The following is a 17,413-nucleotide window of genomic DNA, read 5'->3' on the forward strand; positions in this document are numbered from 1 at the left end:
ATCTAAATCACTGATGAAGATATTGAACAGAACCGGTCCTAACACAGACCCCTGCGGAACCCCACTTGTTATACTTTTCCAGCAGGATTGAGAACCATTAAGAACTACTCTCTGGGTACGGTTATCCAGCCAGTTATGCACCCACCTTATAGTAGCCTCATCTAAATTGTATTTGCCTAGTTTTTTTATAAGAATATCATGCGAGACCATATCAAATGCTTTACTAAAGTCTAGGTATACCACATCTACCGCTTGTCCCCTATCCACAAGGCTCGTTATCCTATCAAAGAAAGCTATCAGATTAGTCTGACATGATTTGTTCTTTACAAATCCATGCTGGGTGTTCCCTATTACCACCTTCCAAGTGCTTACAGATGAACCATTGAGAACGAGGCCCATCGTTTTTTTAGCACTTTCATTCTTTGAACATTTTTTCTAGCTCTTACTTCCTGTACTTGATAAGATCCATATCTGGCTCTGACCCAGTACTCCACATAATGCATTTTCTATGAACAGCTATGCCTGCTGGGTGACTCGGATTTAGCCATCTCGTGACCTCCACAAATCTATCCATCTCTGTGGTCTTAAATATTGAGACTCTACTCTTGCATATTATTGCACTCCCTCGATTCCCATTGACACCCACTGCTCAGCATCTTGCAGAAGTTGGCCTCAAGAGGCTACATGTAACCTGGCTTTCTCATTGGTGTGGAATAACAGACCCTCAAAAAGATGACTTCCTATCAGATATGAGTCCCAACCAAAGCACTGTTTCTTCATATCTCCAAAATTTGAAGAGAACAGCAGGGGCTAAAGTGAGGATTCATTCTCAGAACCTGCTGGTCTGGATTCGGATTACAGGGTTGACAATTTTCACTGTATTATCTTGAAACAAAAGCCTAAATCTGAGGCCATGCCTCATTCTTGGATGACAGAGTCAGAATCCAAATTCTTTGGCACAGTCATAGGTGCTGGACCTAAGGGGGCAGGGGAAGCAGGGAGGGGGGAATGCTGCAGCATCACCTAACTGGAAGAGCTTTGTATTTTATAAAGGATTTACAGTTTGGTTCAATGACTCTCAGTACCCATACTATAAAAATTGTTCCAGCACTGCTGGGCACAGGCCAATCTCTGTTGAAAATTGGACTAAGATCTAAATATTTGTTGCACCAACTATGTTATCTGTTTTAAATTCCTGTTTCTCTTGACAGCGCTGTTTGCCATGGAAATAAAAGTTGAGAAAGACGCAAAGACCGGGAAAAACACAGTTTTGTCTACTATCCCTCTGCCATCTGATGAGTTTAAAAATACAGGAGTAAAAGTCTATGATGATGGTAGGAAGTCAGTCTACGCAATGTGGTCCAATGGCAGCATAACACGCAATGGAGTAGATGAGCTTGCGCCTTTTGAGGTGGAGGATCTTTTAAGAAAAGCAACTGAAAAAAATGCTAAATCCCCTACAGAGTATCACGAGCCTGTGTATGCAAACCAGTTTTACAGGCCAGCGACCCCCCAGAGAGACAAATCTGCTCCTTGGATGAATTTGGAAAACACTATTAAAACAGAGACTAATGAACCTGGCCATCATCAAAATGAATCTTTCTATAACCAAGGCACTAGGCAACACAAAGAAAATGGGCTTGATCAACCTAGGGTAACACTGCCAAAGTCTCCCTCTCCAGGGTCTCAGCAAAGAGAGGGAAAGTTACACATTAGTCCAAAACACAGAATAGTACATAATGATGAAGCAGGAATTCTACAAAAGGATTTGAAACCCTATCGGAAGATAAGTGAGAGCCATTGTGAGGCAACATTTATGAACTCGGAGCATGGGAGTGAAAGATCTCCTGTAACTCAGGGCGCTGATGAAGATGTTAGGTACAGGATTGTTCAAGCTGTGCCATGTTATGTGGATGATACAGAACCCGTTACAATGATTTTCATGGGTTATCAACATGTAGAGGATGAAGAAGCAGCAGCGAACAAAAACTTGGCCAGATATGATGGAATTATCCATGCAGAATTGGTTGTCATTGATGACGATGATGATGAAGATAGCAAATCTGAAAGACCATCATATCATCCTGTAGGCCGTTACAGTCAGGTGTACCAGCCACCCAACAAACAAACAGCAGAAGCTCCAAAGAGGCTCCCAGACGATGACCCGGTTGGAAACATGATTAAATCACCTCACAAAAATTCCATATCATTGCAAGAACAAGAGGAAAGTTTGAGCTCTCCTATGTACCATAACCATCTTGATAGCCAGATATCTGGAGATGGTACAGAGGATCCCTCGTTAACAGGTAATCAAAAAGGAAAGTCATGTCACTGCTGTTCACTCATGTAACAACTGATTTCAATTACTTCTTTTTCATACTAACAGTCCTTTTCACTTTCCCATTCTTCTACTGCCTTATGGACAATTACTGGTCAGTGTCTTTACTTTTTTATCTGTTAATGTATGTTAATCAGAATTTTTAGTACTGTTGAATGTTTTTTCCACCTTACAGAAACTAATGCATTGCTGATTTTAAAATCATTTTGAAAATTAATTTCCAAAAACTTATTTCAATAATGTACAAAGATTTAAAGAAGTGAAACAAAATTGACACTCTTGGTTCTCCAAGAAATACCAATTTTAAATCTCTCTTTGACTTTTGATATGTAAGAATAGATTCATGTTACCTCTGGGTGACTAATAGCATTGCTTCTTACACTGTGTATCTCTTTATTGGGCTATATCTGTGCCTGTGTCCTAATTACTTGCTGCCTAATCTAATTTATGCCTTAAATTAGGAGGACTGTTTAACAAGCAGCTTTACATTCTACTTGGATTAGTTTTGCCTATCTTGCCTTGACTATGTTTATGCAAATTTCAATTTCTAATAACCCCATTTAGATATTTTTCTAATTTTTAAATTATGACAAAATGCAGTTTTCCTGTCTGTATGTTAATTTCTGTCTATCTGTATTGTCAGTCTGTTTTTATTCATTATAAAAACTGTCTATTTTCTCATCTGTTAACCTATACACTCCTGCACTCTTTCTTCGTGTAAAATGTTATTCAAATATTAAAAAGAAATCCTCAAAAGCAGTAAGTACATCAAAACATTAAACTAATGTGTTTTATGTGTACATTGTAATTTAGTTATCAGTGACATATCTAAAGAGTAAGAGGAGCAGATTTCAATCAATTGGTAAAGGTTATATGACATTTAAAAGAAAAAGACATCATAATGTAACTCAGATGCATCCAGTAGCATCTTGATCTGCATCCTTCCCACTCCCCAAAATTCCCAGTACTTTGCTGGTAGTTTTGGTTGCAGAGGACATGTAAAGCTGGACCTTAGCTAACAAAGAATGCACTGGTGATCTCGCAATACAGTAGTCCCTCGGGATACCTGAGGGTTGTGTTCCACACAACCTTGCGTATTCCAAATTTCAGGTAAGTTGGCGGGGGAGCTTAGGCAGTGGGTTGGGGCCGAGGGGTTAATCCTGGGGCGGGTTAGGGCTGCAGGGGGTGGGACGATAGAGTTGAGCTGGGGCATGTGGAGGTTGGAGCTGGGTTTGCAGATGTTGGAGTGGAATCTGTGGGGGTGGTGGACAGGGGTCTGGAGCCTGAGCCCTGTGTGCTGTGCCAGGGGCTGGAAGCCCAAACCCCATGCGGATTGGGGCTGAACTGGAGCCACAGGGGAACTAATTGGGGGTGGGGGGGCTAAAACTCTTCTCCCTACCTTCCCAGAGCAGTGCCACTGTCAGCTTGATAGGAGCACCACTCTGGGAAGGGAGTTTTAGCTGCAGGCAGCTAGGCAAGCTAAAAGCCTTCCCTCTACCTTCCCAGGAGTGGTGCCAAGTGCTGCTCTGGGAAGGCAGGGAAAGGGGCTCTTAGCCTGCCTAGCCGCCCGCAGCTGTGGGAATATAGGCGGTCTGGCAGCCACAGGTCTTCAAGTTGTCTGAAACTCGCGTTCAAGCAAGCTTCACGCAACCTGAAGACGTGTAAAGTGAGGGTTTACTGTATAGTAAACTCTTTCATATCCGGCAGCCCAGTCAAATATTCTGCATAATAGAGAGGTATATCTAGCAACGCATAACACTAAAGAAAAACAAGATTATCTATTAAGAAACAAAAATGTATGCACAGTACTTTATTTACCAACAATAGTAGTATTGTACACTGTAAACTTATAGTGTATTTATTTGAATTTACTTTCACTATGCTGTACTTGGAAAACGTAACTAATATTTACCTATGGTTAAAATGCTGCTTATTTCAGAATTCTGGAGGACAGAATGCTGGATATGAAAGAGTTTACTGTATTTAGCATGTTAGGGGAGGAGAAGCAATTTAAATATAAATGTTTCCAAAGCTTTTCTTTCACTTTCAGAAGCTGCACTTCTTTTAGCAGATAGAAATACACCAACAGTCTGGTCCTGGTTCCTTTTAATTTAACAGTAAACTAACAACAACTTCATTAGGAATATGTCAAGCCTTAAATATAGTAAAAAACATGAGTATCTTCTCCATTCTTTTAAGCCATTTTGATCTTTGCTTAATTCCACTGATTCAAAAGTTGTATAACAGAGGAGAAACAGGTCACTGGAACTCTGGTCAGTAGAAGTTTTGTCACTGACTTCAGTGGAGGCAGAATTTCACTTACTATGTGCAATTCTATCTGTAACAATGTGTTTTAAAGTTCCCAGTGGACCTTGGAACACAGCCACATCCTTCTCCTCCCCCATCTTTTTGGCACCACACCTTGCCCTATTAGATGGTGGAAAAAGCCAGGAAATGACTAAGATTTCCAAATACCTTGTAATCATGCTGCTAGGGCTAAAAAGGAAGTAAAACAAAACACAAAACTCCTCCTCTGTCCAGAGTAACATCACATTACAAGGGACTACTACTTAGAGAAAGCAATTACCATTTACAAAACAATTAATTCTCTCAAATCCTACTACCAATTTCATTCTGGTGATTCCATTGAAAGCCGAAGAGTTACAACATTAGCGCATTAGCATTTATTATTACACGAACCCAGAGGCTCGTTTTGTGTTTTTGAGTAGTAACTCTAGGTCCTATGCTACAGTGTTGCATAGAGAGAACAATAACAAACTAGGCAATGGAGGCTAGGGGAGCGAATGGTAGCAGGTGCACATGAAGAACATGTATTGGGGGCTCTGCTAAAAATGAAGGGTAAGTGTCTGGCAAATGAGACAAGGGAACAGATGCCTTATGGAAGCCTTATGGAAAATTAATTTGAAAAGATAATCTCCAGGATAAATAGCTGTTGTGGTTAATGTTAGTGTGCGACAGCTTGGAGGCACATGGGACATGTTCATATATATATGTGTGTGTGTGTAGGGATTCATGGGTCTGAGCCAGAGTTTCCCACCCATTGTAGAACAAACCCCTCCCCTTTCCACATGGCAACCCCCTGGCCATGTCTAGATTGCCGAGAACAGTCAGCAAAAGATATGCAAAGATACACATGGGGCCAAATGTCGGAAAAGCCCCTTCTGTTGAGGCATCCCTTCTGCCTCGTGAAGTGAGGTGTACAGGGATGCTGACAGAACGCTCCCAGCCGACGGATCTCTGCCAACAGATCTGCAGTCTGGATGCTCTCTCTGTTCACAAAACTTTGGTCAACAGAAAGAAGCCTGCAGTCTAGATGTAGCTCCTGAGACTGGTGGTATATTCACACCCCCAAGGTACAGAAACAGTCTGCTACTTCAACAGGGCTGGAAGAAGTCATGGTTCAGCCTTACAGTTACAACTTCAATTTTATCAGAACATTTCATTTTCTTTATTACATTTCCAGCACATGAATTAGAGTCTCAAATGTTTGAATGAGGTGACCACCACTCAGGGAAGGGATATGCATTTAGGGTCCTACCAGGTAGGAGGAATGGGATAAACCGAATAAAGGAAATATTAGGCTGAATAATGGGGGAAATATCCTAACAACGATCCTGAATATGGCAGAGGAATAGTCTCCCTGGGGAAGTGGTGAAAGTCTGGAACTTCGGGAAAGAAGTTGTACTGAATAAGTCAAAGTTTCCTTACCAGTTATTTTCCTGGGAGGTTGTGCAATTGGGCAGCACAACCGACGAGCAACTGCATTCACATGTAAGAAATCAATACTGCATTAAAAAAAAAAAAACAGTGCAGAAGGAAAAACATGTTCTACGCTGTTTTTTTAAAGCAAAAGTTAAGACATATACAGGTGGTTAAATGATCTGCTTTTAAAATCAAGTGCTTACCTGCTTAATTCCCCCCAAACCATGATAGGATTTGTCATCCAAAACTCTGAAGTAGGCAGTCACAAGGCATTTGAACTTAAGCTTCCACAAAGCTTAATGAGGACAGTGGTCTGCTAAGTTTCTTTCCCCCACAGATGTAAACATAGCTGAAGACATCTAAGATTTGCAATAAGTTTGAAGTTTAAAATGTGCACTCAGTGGCTCTCTAAGGACACTTGTTGATCCTCATAAATCAGATAACAGATGACTGAACCCTTGACCCCACTTCTCTCTCAGTAGATGGAGCTATGTAAAGGAAAAAATAAAAAGACACCTGTGATTTTGGGTGATTTTTAAATGAATAGGTCAGACAGCTGTAGAGCTGACAGTTGGAATGTCTACTGTAACTTTTCTAGACATACTATAGAAATTGTCTTTAAATAGAGCAGTATCATGTCATCGTTTTAGAAAGAACCTTAATATTTAATGACCTGTATTTCCATTCTAACTCTGAAATTAGCTACAGTGCTTTTAGTCACAGCTTGCAGTATCAGCCTTTAGTGCTTACACAGGAACTGCATTGCCACGACAACTAAAATTGCAGGAAAGACGGTGATATCGCTTTCCCAACTCTACTCCAATGGAAACAGAATCAAATCTTCTACATAGTAAACCTCAACTGTTTAAATTAAACCACTAGGTGAATGCTATAAAGAATTTAGTTTAATGACTCCTTTTAAAAAAACTTGTTCCCTGTCCAATCAATCATGCCACCTGTTTCCTGTGCATTAAATTAACTTTAGAGCAAATAAATAAATAAAAAGGTTTGAAATTTAGCCCAACTATCTCCTAAAAGTGTTACTAGATTAATTCTTTGTATGTTGCCTATGATGTAAAATTGCCAGCACTAATCCTCTCTACTAATTTATTTCTATAATGCTAAAATAATCTTTAGGCTGTTGGAGCTATCCATTGGGGTAAGTGCATTCTTCCTTATTCTAAACAAGGATATTTAGAAGCAGAACGCTGATCATACTATTCATTGAGGTTTTCTGTTCTCTTTTTTATCTGCAGCTCTGAGGATGAGAATGGCAAAGCTGGGGAAAAAGGTGATTTAACAGCTTGGATGACATGGAACTAAAAATGTAGGCTTTGTAAACAAAAGAATAAAGTTAAGGTTTCCTTTAGACCTGCTTCTCTGGATTTTACAGCTCGCTGCTTATTCTAACATTTAAATATGTCTTACATATTACACATATACACCCCTTGTTCCTCGGCAGACACCCACAAACTTCACTAGTATTGTCCCCAGACATAAGAGGTCATCTGCATGCATAAGAAATGCAAATCAAATCCTGGTGTCCTTATGCCAAAATAAAACTACTATGGATGTCAGATATTTGCCCCACCAGAACTGTCAACTTTGGCCCTACACGAGTCTGTTGATATATACCTACATGAGTGCTCCCATGCACATGTACACAGAGTAAAGAGGACAGTGGTCTGCTAATGATCACAGCATGGGTAAGCAATTAGACACTCTGGAGGAAATTCCACAACTCAGTTTTCAAGGACACATGCACACACTTGAGAGTGAACCCGCCCAGCTGAAGATGCTGTTGCAATGTATTTGCAGTGAAAGTTTGTTAAGTTGAAGTTTTAAAAAGCAGCTATTTAAAGTATGATGGAATATAAATATGCAGAGAGCTTCCCATAGCATAAGTGAATGTAGCTCCACTGACTCTGATGGATTGTAGCAACTGACAACAGCTGAGGACTTGGCTCAAAATGTTTCAATCAATAATTACAGTTGCCCTTCTATCAGCCAGCTATCGCAAGTCAGCCACACCTCAGCAGGGATGTACACGCAAATCCAAATTCTCCTCTTTCATTTGGGGGGCAACTGCCTGTCACCATGCAGGCTGGGAGGCAAGAAGGGAAGTATTCCATAGCTATACTCCTAAATATGGGCAATAGCAGGCAACAACTCGTGCTGAATCTGCTGCTAGATTTAGATAGTTGTAACTCACACAAAGCACGTGGCTGTGGCTTGCAAGCCTAGGTCTAGTTACTTAGCTTCCTTCCTGCCCCACATCTGGTGACCTGTTATCATACCTGAGACAGATGCCTTCTGAGGGGTACACATAGGTCCTTAAAATGTAGGGCTGCAAAGTAGCATGTTAGGACTTGGCCCAATGCAGGAGAAAGAACAAATAAAGCTGAATATGGCTTAAGCTGTTGTGTGGCATTTTTTTCCCATTTGTGTTGCTTTCTTTCTCTCCTGCTTCACGCTTTAGCTAGCCCTTCACCTTCCCCTGTTATTTGGTGTTTCCCTTTTGCCTGTTTTCTCCTCCTAATCTGGCCACCCCTGCTCCCCTACTCATACCCCATTCTCTCCCTTAGCATTTTCATCTGAAGAAGATGGAGTCCCTTCCTCTCTCTTTCTCTTATGCTAGGTGTGGGGGCTCTAAGTTTCCTTCCAGCCCCTGGCAGCTTGAAAGACCATGTCATGCCTATGACTTCCAACTTCCTTATCCCAGAAATTAATCCCTAATTTCTAAGATAAGGAAGTTGCAAGTCATGGACATGGCAGCATAGGACAAGGCAAAAAGAACTGGATTTACAGAAGAAAAAAGAGTGAAGGGTGATTTGATAGCAGCCTTCAACTTCCTGAAGTGAGGTTCTAAAGAGGATGAAGAGAGGTTGTTCTCAGTCATGCCAGTGGTCTGGAGTTACAGAGGGAGAGGTGTAGGTTGGATATTAGGAACAACTACTTCACCAGGAGAGTGAAACACTGGAATGCATTACTGAGATGGTGGTGGAATCTCCACCCCTAGAGGTTTTTAAGTCCTAGCTTGTCCAAGTCCTGGCTGGGATGATCCTACTTTAGGTAGATGGCTGGAGTAGATGATCTCCTTAGGTCCCTTCCAGCCCTAGGATTCTAGGATTCATTTAACTCCGTGTTACAAGTGGGATACATTTGCACACTAAAACACAACTCCACTCTCATAGCACCAATCCAAGTGTTCGTGTGAGTAACGAGAATACCCATGGTTAAGTGGGGATAGTATCCTCAGTAGGCCAACATACGAGAGAAATGATTTATGGACTGACTACAGGACGTCCTCAAGCATCCCCTTCTCTCATAGGATTAGTTACCATACAAAAAAGGACAGTGTTTCTGTATCAGTATCTATCATGTGGCATTAATGTATTACAGTGCATCTATAGTACATTAATACCATGTGAGTGAGTAGATACTGATATAAATACACTCCACCTCAGTTTTCATTTCATTTTTCTCTTATCTCTGTTACATTGCTGTCATGCCTGTTTACTTTCATCAGAATTTCCAGAACTGCAGAAGTGGGTCTGTCCCACAAAAGTTCATCAACTAATAACTTTATTTTGTTAGCCTTTAAAGGGCTGCATGCCTGCTGTTTTGTTTTGCAAGATACAGACTAACACAGCTAACCTCTCTGGGACTAGTCCTTGTCAGGGGTATCCTCTTTATTGAAAGTTCAAATACAGTAACCCTCAGTGCTTTTTTATCCTAGAAAAAAAAGCTGCAGGAACTCAGCCCCAAACTGACCCCCACCTCCCCCAACATAACCCCTCTCAGCGCCAAATCCACCCCCCACATCCCCATCATTTGCCTGCCTCAAACAACAGCTCTGCACACTACCCACCTCCCCCAGCTGTTGAGGTATGAGGCAGTGGGCCAGAGCCAGTGCCCACCCTGCCCCCACCTCACAGTGCAAGCAGATGGTGCAGTCTGGGCAGCCCAGTGCTAGTGCTGGGCGCTGCAGGTGGTTGCTTCCTAGCTGGTGGCAGCAGCAGTGGAGGGGGGAGCAAACAGCTGGTGGAAGAGCAGCTGCCGCTCTTCCCCATTTGGCCACTAGCTCCCCTGGCTGCTACTGCTGAACACAGCACCTGCAGCAGCTGGGCAGTGCCAAGCGGGGGGCAGTGATGGGAGCACATCAGCAGCCAGAGGAGGATGAGGGCCCCTGGGCTGGGAGTGGAGGATGGGACACTGGCCATGGGGATGACCTGGGTGGTTTCTTCCTGGCTCCCGGCAGTAGCTGCTGGGGGCAGGAGTGGGAGCGAGCCGGTTCCTGCTCTGCTCTTCCATGGCCATTGCCTCGCGCCAGCCATCATCTCCTCAGCACAGTTCAGCAAAGGCAGGCTTGGCCACCCCTTGCCCCAGCTCTCCTGCAGTCTTAGACTCTTTCCCCGTCCCGCGCCCCGCCCTCCACGCCCATAAGGAGTAGGCAGACGGCTCCCTGTCCTGCCAGCTTCCTGTTCAGGGACTCAGGAGGCTGCCGCCACTTAAACAAAAAAGCTAAATTCAGTTTTTAGTAGTGGGCATTGTTTAAGCGGCGACAGCCGCCAGAGCTGCACCTGCAATCAGGGGCAGCAGTGCTCGGAGCTGCAAGTTAGCACCTCCAGAGCTGCAGGCTGCCAACCCCTGCACATGCAACTCGGAGCTTCCACACAAGCTGTCAGAACTCTGTTCCGGAGCGTTCCGTTGGGGGTAAAAAAGCCCTGGTCACCCGACACAGGATAGAGGTGGGGAAAAAAGGACTATCACCAGCAGACAGCCCCTATCTACAAGCAAGGCCCCAGCCTTTACAAAGCTCCTGGAGCCCAGGACCATGGACTCAGCAAGGTCTTGAAATTGGGTTAGGACCTACTGGTACAGTGTTGGTTCTTCTCCTGGAAAGGAAAAGAAATCGGCTCTTTGCTGCGAGAGAAATGATGCTGCTCTCCCTAAAGTAATGCCACTTGTGCATCTGTAAGAGGCTAGGATCCATTTCATGATGCACATGTCTGCACATTAAGTGGTTCACATATGTTTTACAATGTAAGAAAATTCTCAGTTATTAATGGGCAATTTAAATACATGGACAATCCAAATCAGTCAACAGAACACAAACACTGCTTGAATTCCTGAGGACTGCAAGGACATTGTACCACACAGGCAGTCTGTGCTATCAGAGTTGGTAGAAATAAGATGTGGGGGCACTGTGTTAGACTATCATCAGCTAAACAATCACCAGCACTAATTTGTCAGAGACAGCACAGTTTCGCAGTGACTCATCTTCTCCCCAATACAGCACACAAGACTCAGTGCACTACTACACTGAAAGGTAGGGAACTTAAAAAGGACAAGATTTTCCTTACGATTAGTGGATGAGGGAGGACAAGTAAACAAAAGGATCTTGTGCATAACCCTAAGTATAGACACTTAGAACTTCAGCCTGGTGAAGTTTTACAGGTAAAAACCTAAGCTCTGTAAAGCTATCACAATTCAATCATGACCTGATTAAGTAACCACCCACTCCATTTACATCTGTGAAAGACATACAGTTTTATTCACCCCATTAGCTAATATTTTGATGCGTTATAAGCTCCCCTTCAGTCCCGTTCCTTTTTATTGATCATCTTTTGCCCATAGCCACCATCCATGGGGCCCCAGGTTTAAAGGAGTTCTAAAGAGAGATTGTTGAGAGGTTCCCCCCACTCCCACCGACTTCATGTTATTTAAACAAGAGCGCCACATAGTGTCACAAAAGCTGCAGTGAGCAGGAAAGAGAACAGTACAATTTTGTCCAATCATATGGCTCTGATAGCTCCAAGTTCTCTGTAAGAGGAAATATGGAGTATTTTAAAAATACATTTTCTCCAACTGCTAGTTTTTGACAAGAACAAAAAGGAGCTAGAAACAATGCAAGAAGGTGCAGTGACGGGAAGGAAGAACTCTGTTCCTTAAAGGACAGTGCCTGTACTACCATGACATACAATTTTAATTTCCTGTTCTGTTTAACAGTTTTCACAGTAAAGAGAGTTGGCCATCTCCAGAACCCTTATAGCTTCACTTGTATGTTCACCACCCCTATTTTCCTCTAAAATAGATCAGGGTGAAACTATTTCAACACTAGCAGTTCTACGTTAGGGAGCAAACTGTGACCCTGTGGACTTGATTATTAGGAACAAGATTAAGCACAAGAGTGCATTTCCACTGCACCTCAAATTTCATTTCTCACTTGGGAATAGTGGAGGGTAACAACACTTCATCTTCCAATAGGTTCATGGTTCCAACGCACTGATCCATAAACCCTAACTCAGAGGAGCAGATCTGTTAACATCACTGACCCAATGCATGGAGCCAGATAACAGCATTGCCAGAATGAATTATTCATGTAATCAATTGCATGTCTGTGAAAGTTGTAAGGAAGTGGTCCTGCTCACCACCATGATGAAAATCAAGGGATTCTATAGAGGAGTAAAAAGCAGAATTTGATGCTGGTAGTAGCACAGAACGTTAAAGTGACTGGCCTAGAGGAAGTAAAACCAAAAATCAGTATGCCAAATTCTATGCTCGCTTACATAACTAAAATTCCCCTGGACTTCAGCTGGCAGTGTTGATTGTGTCATGAGCAGCCCTACAGAATTAGTTCTTATTTTGATTGAACATACTTTAGTGGCAAGATAAGGCCTTAGAAAGATATACTGCAACAATAATTCATGTGTCTTTATTTAAACCTAGATTACCAAATGATGGGAAAGGAACCCTAATAGCTCTTAATATGCCTAGAAATAAACCTGTTGGCATCTGTTCTCCTGCTGCCATGGGATGGTCTTTAGTCAGAGTTACTAAAGTAGGAAAGGAGGACAAGCTCCAGAACACACAACTGAGCAGTGTTTTCTACTCTTAGGCTGGATCTGCACTAACCTTGAATACCGACAGCTGCTACACAATTTTAGGTAGGCCAACTGCCTACAAAAACAAAAACAGGATTTTGCAGCCAGCCATCGATATTCGTTCCTGTCCTCACTGCAGAATGCCAACTGGAGAGCACCTCCCGTCAGCATTCCAGGGTTGACATCGTCCCTGAAACGTGCTATTTCGTACGTGTGTAAAACGCCATCCTGGAAGGTTGAACCTAACCAGTCCATCTTCCACGGTAAGTGTAGACCCAGCCTTAATTGTGCTGAGCCTGATCCAAATACCCATTGTCATTAAACTGAAAAACTTATTTTCGTTAGGAGCCGGACAGGCCCATTATGCAGTGACTTTACATAAGGAGCACTAAGCAATAAAGATTAGCACAAATGACCACCCATGATTTATTTTTTTCCTTTTGAGACAAGCAGATAAGGAGGTTACTCTCATTAATCACCAGTCAGAGAGGTGACTGAGCAGAAATCCCAGGAAACCCTTTTGAGGAAGGCCAGTTCTACAGGAGATTAATTAAAAAAGAAGAAGAAACAAAAGAGACCTTTCTGGTTTAAAAGTTTAATAGGTTCTTCAGTAGGAAAAAATCTTCACACTATTTTTAATTTAGAAAATAATTCATAATTGCACAAAAAGAGAGAGATGACTAAGAGAAAAGCAACAGCAGCACAAAGGGAATGTTTCTAAATAAAGGTATAGTCAACTCTTGGTTTTACTTGGGAGGATCTTTACGCCATTAGAATGACAAGAGACAAACTTATAAAGTACTTATATTAATTAAATGTAAAGAATGTGTTCACATTTCATGACAGAATGAATACTATTTGAGGTATCAGAATACATGGCACATACAGCTAATCAGTGTAAATACCATGCAAGAGAACTTGACTGATAAACAAGAATAAAAACCCAGTGAAACATCTGTGTTTTATCTGTATGCAAAGTGCCCAGTGACTTTGGATGACAATAGGGTTCCCAGGCGCCTAAGACTAGAAATACATATGCTTTTGCAACAGATTCCCCTACATTCATCCCTTCACGCCAGATCCCAGTATAGCTCCTAGTGTTTCTTTCCTTCTTAAAGCAGATCAGGATTTTTAAATACTTGCACTTTTCACTCAGGTTGGGTTTCTTCCTGCTCCACTTCCTCCTTTCTGCTGCAGGTGTTATTTCCCACCCCCACCTCCATTCCTACACCCACTGTAAGGATACCATACCTGCATGACAATCAACAGGCTGGGGCTGAGCCACTTGTGTGTGGCTAAACTAGCTACTGTAGGAGCCAAGAAGAAAAGCAGCTTGAATCCACAGCCTCAGCCCATCACACTCCACTTAGCTGATCCTGCAACCAACTGACTAAGGGGGTACCAAAAGAGCATGAAGGGGAGTCCAGATAGGTTATAGAGAAGACAAAATATATATAGTCACCACCACACAATCCTCATCTTTGACAAATTCCAAGCTACATTACAACTGCTAAGAGACAGGGGAGATGGGTTGGGAGGAATGGGACACCGTCTGGTTTCTTATACACATTTCTTCATCTCCCAGTCAGTGATTCCTGCTTGGCAAAATATTTTGTTCTAGCATAACCAGAACTTTGTGCTTTGAAACATCAGGAACTAGAACCAAACATGAAAGTCAGTTGTTCAGGGCTGCAGGAGGTGTTATTAGTAAAACACTGCTTATAGCACGCTTTGACTATGTAGTTGGGAGAACTACCGCCACCTCTTAGATAAACTCGCAAACCAAAAACACACCACCCATCAGTCTCCACTTCTTGTGTCTACCCATTATTGTTGATGGGAATCCCTTGCTGCTCAAATGGGGAAGGGGCACCCTCCCAGTAACATGCCATACTGATGAAGCAAAAGAGTCAGTCAGCCTCCTGCTTAACAGACATGCTAATTCAACAAGGAGCTGTGGGAAAGCAGCTTCTATCAGGCTGAGCAGGAAGTCAAAGAAGCTCTTCCTTTCCATCTCACTAGCAATGCCATGTTCAAAGTGATGGAGTGGATATATTGACTTATGATATGGTCCTTCAAGCCATCAGTGGCTGGAAGACCCGAAGAATATCTATTACACATACTATGGCACAATTTCTCTGAAAGTTTCTTACACACAGAAGAAGCACTTCGTTGCAACACAATTCACAATGCGTAATAAGATAGCAACAAAACTGTCCTCTCCTAATGTTCCATGGTGTTTTTTAAACTCTCATGATTGATACAAGCAATGACAAGTTACAGGACTGAAGCTCAGCCCTTTTCGTAGGTTATATGAACTGCTCTTAGAGCAGAAAGTATAGTTTTTGCATTTCACTACAGGGAAATACAGCAATGTGGTCGTTTGTGTTTCTGGGTCATTGTGTGCACAGATTTTTGGAGCACACAACACTTAACACCACATACTTTAAAAAAGAGCCATGAAGCCTTACATTATTCATTAAGCAATATGGTAAACTGAACTAGATGACAAAAAGATCTGGGACTTGTCCATTCCCAATACGCAATGTAGGTTAAGAGAATTATGACAAAAGCTCAAAACAGTGATTTCCATATCTTCGAAGCAAAAGCTGAACCATATACCTGCTCAGCCTACATACTTCAAAACAAGTTAAATAACTGGGTTAAAAAGGTATTGCAATCTTTACTTAGGAAACAACTCCCATTAAAAAAAAAATATCCGAGGCATTGTGGGCAGGACTGAAGGATCCATCCTGAGAATGTTCAGACTCTCTGTCTTGATGACCACAAGTGCACAGATAGATGAAGTCTTCACACTCACTGTTATTGTTCAAGAATAAAATTTCAGGCCGGTATTGAGGCAACAATGGCATCTGTAAGAACTCCTTGAGTAGTGCTTCACTATTGATTCCATGGCAAATGCTCCACATCTAAGTCCTTGCCAAAAATCCATCATTTTCATAGTTGGTGGATTGCCCTCAGGAAGGTAATAAGGAATGCTGCATTTCCACAGATGTAGATGGTTAACACAACCTGTTTAAATGTTCGACCCTATAAGAGAGAACACGTTTCATAAGCAGTATGCTAGAAAGTAAAGAAAAGCACATAGTGTGAAATACACGACTACACTTGCCTCTGCCTCTGCTGACGTGAGTGACTGCAAAATTTGTATCCTATCATCGTCAATCACTTCAACTGTAAAGCAAAAGCAAAAAAGGGTGGTTAGCTCTATATCTTTCATCAAGTACAATGATTCACATAACCAGAAAGAAGCATGACAGTTGATTAATTCGATGGATGACATGCCCTGTATTAAGGCTGATCAACAACAGGCATCTCTCCAGCCAGGACAGAAATATCACTGACAGCCTCATGCCAAGCATTCTTGCACGACCAATACTTCACTGTTCTAAATGGAAATAAGGAGACAGTAAATGGAAACATGGAAGAGCTTTGCCAGAAACAGAGATAAAAGAGTTTCTTCTTTTTAATGCTAACCAGGACTACGCGTACCCCCTGAGGGCATGCTGAGATCTTCCAGGAGATCTCAACACATCTAAGTATTTGCCTAGGCTCTACAAGAGGCTACGTAAGAAAGCAACAGTAAAATCAGTATGGGCAAACACCATACAACAAGTTTACACCACTCTTTATATTGCAAGCAAATGTAAGCACAATATTTTTTATTCCAACTTATGGTAAAAACGTCTGCTCTAACAACAGCTCTGCATCCTTCTTGACAAACTATGCTGGTCTCAGAGGAGGTAGCTGTGTTAGTCTATATCTCCCCAAAACAAAAAAGCAGTCACGTAACACCTTAAAAAGGTGTTCCGGATCCGAAGAACTGAGATGAAGACAAAATTAGTGTGTGTTTATAATAGTCATTTCTGGTGATATCAGGCCTGGCCAAAGAGTTTGCAGGAGCTCCCAAGACAGCACACTCATCAGAGGGGATCAGCTACTGGGCAGGGTCCAACGGCAGCATGCTAACAGCAGGGCCCAAGGGAACCACCCTGCTGTTTGTACACTGGCATCCCCAGCTAGCTACAGGAATGGTTAACCACAGAAGATCTCTAGGCAGCAGACACTGGCCCTTTTAAATCTAGGTAAGCAACGAGTTCACTCCTACACAAAGCTTGACCTTCCTCATAACATTATAATTGCCAGTATGGAGCTACTGAGAAAACCCGAAGACTTTTGGAATGTATTTTAGAGAACCACATGACCCTCCAGCACTAAGTTTTGAGATTTCATGAGAGAGGGGCCAAACAAAAAAACGTAATCGTTCTTAGAGTCAGGGAATTCCAACAAAAACATTCAAAACGCTTCTTATCGAGACTATTGTTCAAGTGTGGCCAGCAAATCTACACAGAAGTGCTCCTCCATACATCTATTCCACATTTCAAAAGTCACCTAAACAAGCAGGCATTTGCAAGCACAGTATCAGAGCCTGGGTTAAGCATCT

General features: G+C 42.2%; 2 protein-coding genes across 6 annotated transcripts in view; one reads left to right on the top strand and one right to left on the bottom strand.

Moving 5' to 3' along the window:
• Nucleotides 1–7,430, top strand: part of PALMD (palmdelphin) — a 97,035-nt gene extending 89,605 nt beyond the window's left edge. For all 3 annotated transcript variants that reach the window (XM_075003403.1, XM_075003405.1, XM_075003404.1), the window contains 2 exons: nucleotides 1,212–2,306; nucleotides 7,318–7,430. In XM_075003403.1, the coding sequence (XP_074859504.1) occupies nucleotides 1,212–2,306; nucleotides 7,318–7,361 (1,139 nt within the window). In that variant the 3' untranslated portion in view covers nucleotides 7,362–7,430. The remainder of the gene's footprint in view (nucleotides 1–1,211; nucleotides 2,307–7,317) is intronic.
• Nucleotides 7,431–12,832: 5,402 nt separating this feature from the next.
• FRRS1 (ferric chelate reductase 1) overlaps nucleotides 12,833–17,413 on the bottom strand; it is a 32,850-nt gene continuing 28,269 nt past the window's right edge. For all 3 annotated transcript variants that reach the window (XM_075002473.1, XM_075002472.1, XM_075002471.1), the window contains 2 exons: nucleotides 16,082–16,143; nucleotides 12,833–15,999 (listed from right to left, as the gene is read on the bottom strand). In XM_075002473.1, the coding sequence (XP_074858574.1) occupies nucleotides 15,907–15,999; nucleotides 16,082–16,143 (155 nt within the window). In that variant the 3' untranslated portion in view covers nucleotides 12,833–15,906. The remainder of the gene's footprint in view (nucleotides 16,000–16,081; nucleotides 16,144–17,413) is intronic.

The sequence above is a fragment of the Carettochelys insculpta genome, chromosome 9, assembly GCF_033958435.1.
Source record: "Carettochelys insculpta isolate YL-2023 chromosome 9, ASM3395843v1, whole genome shotgun sequence".
Taxonomy (NCBI): domain Eukaryota; kingdom Metazoa; phylum Chordata; order Testudines; family Carettochelyidae; genus Carettochelys; species Carettochelys insculpta.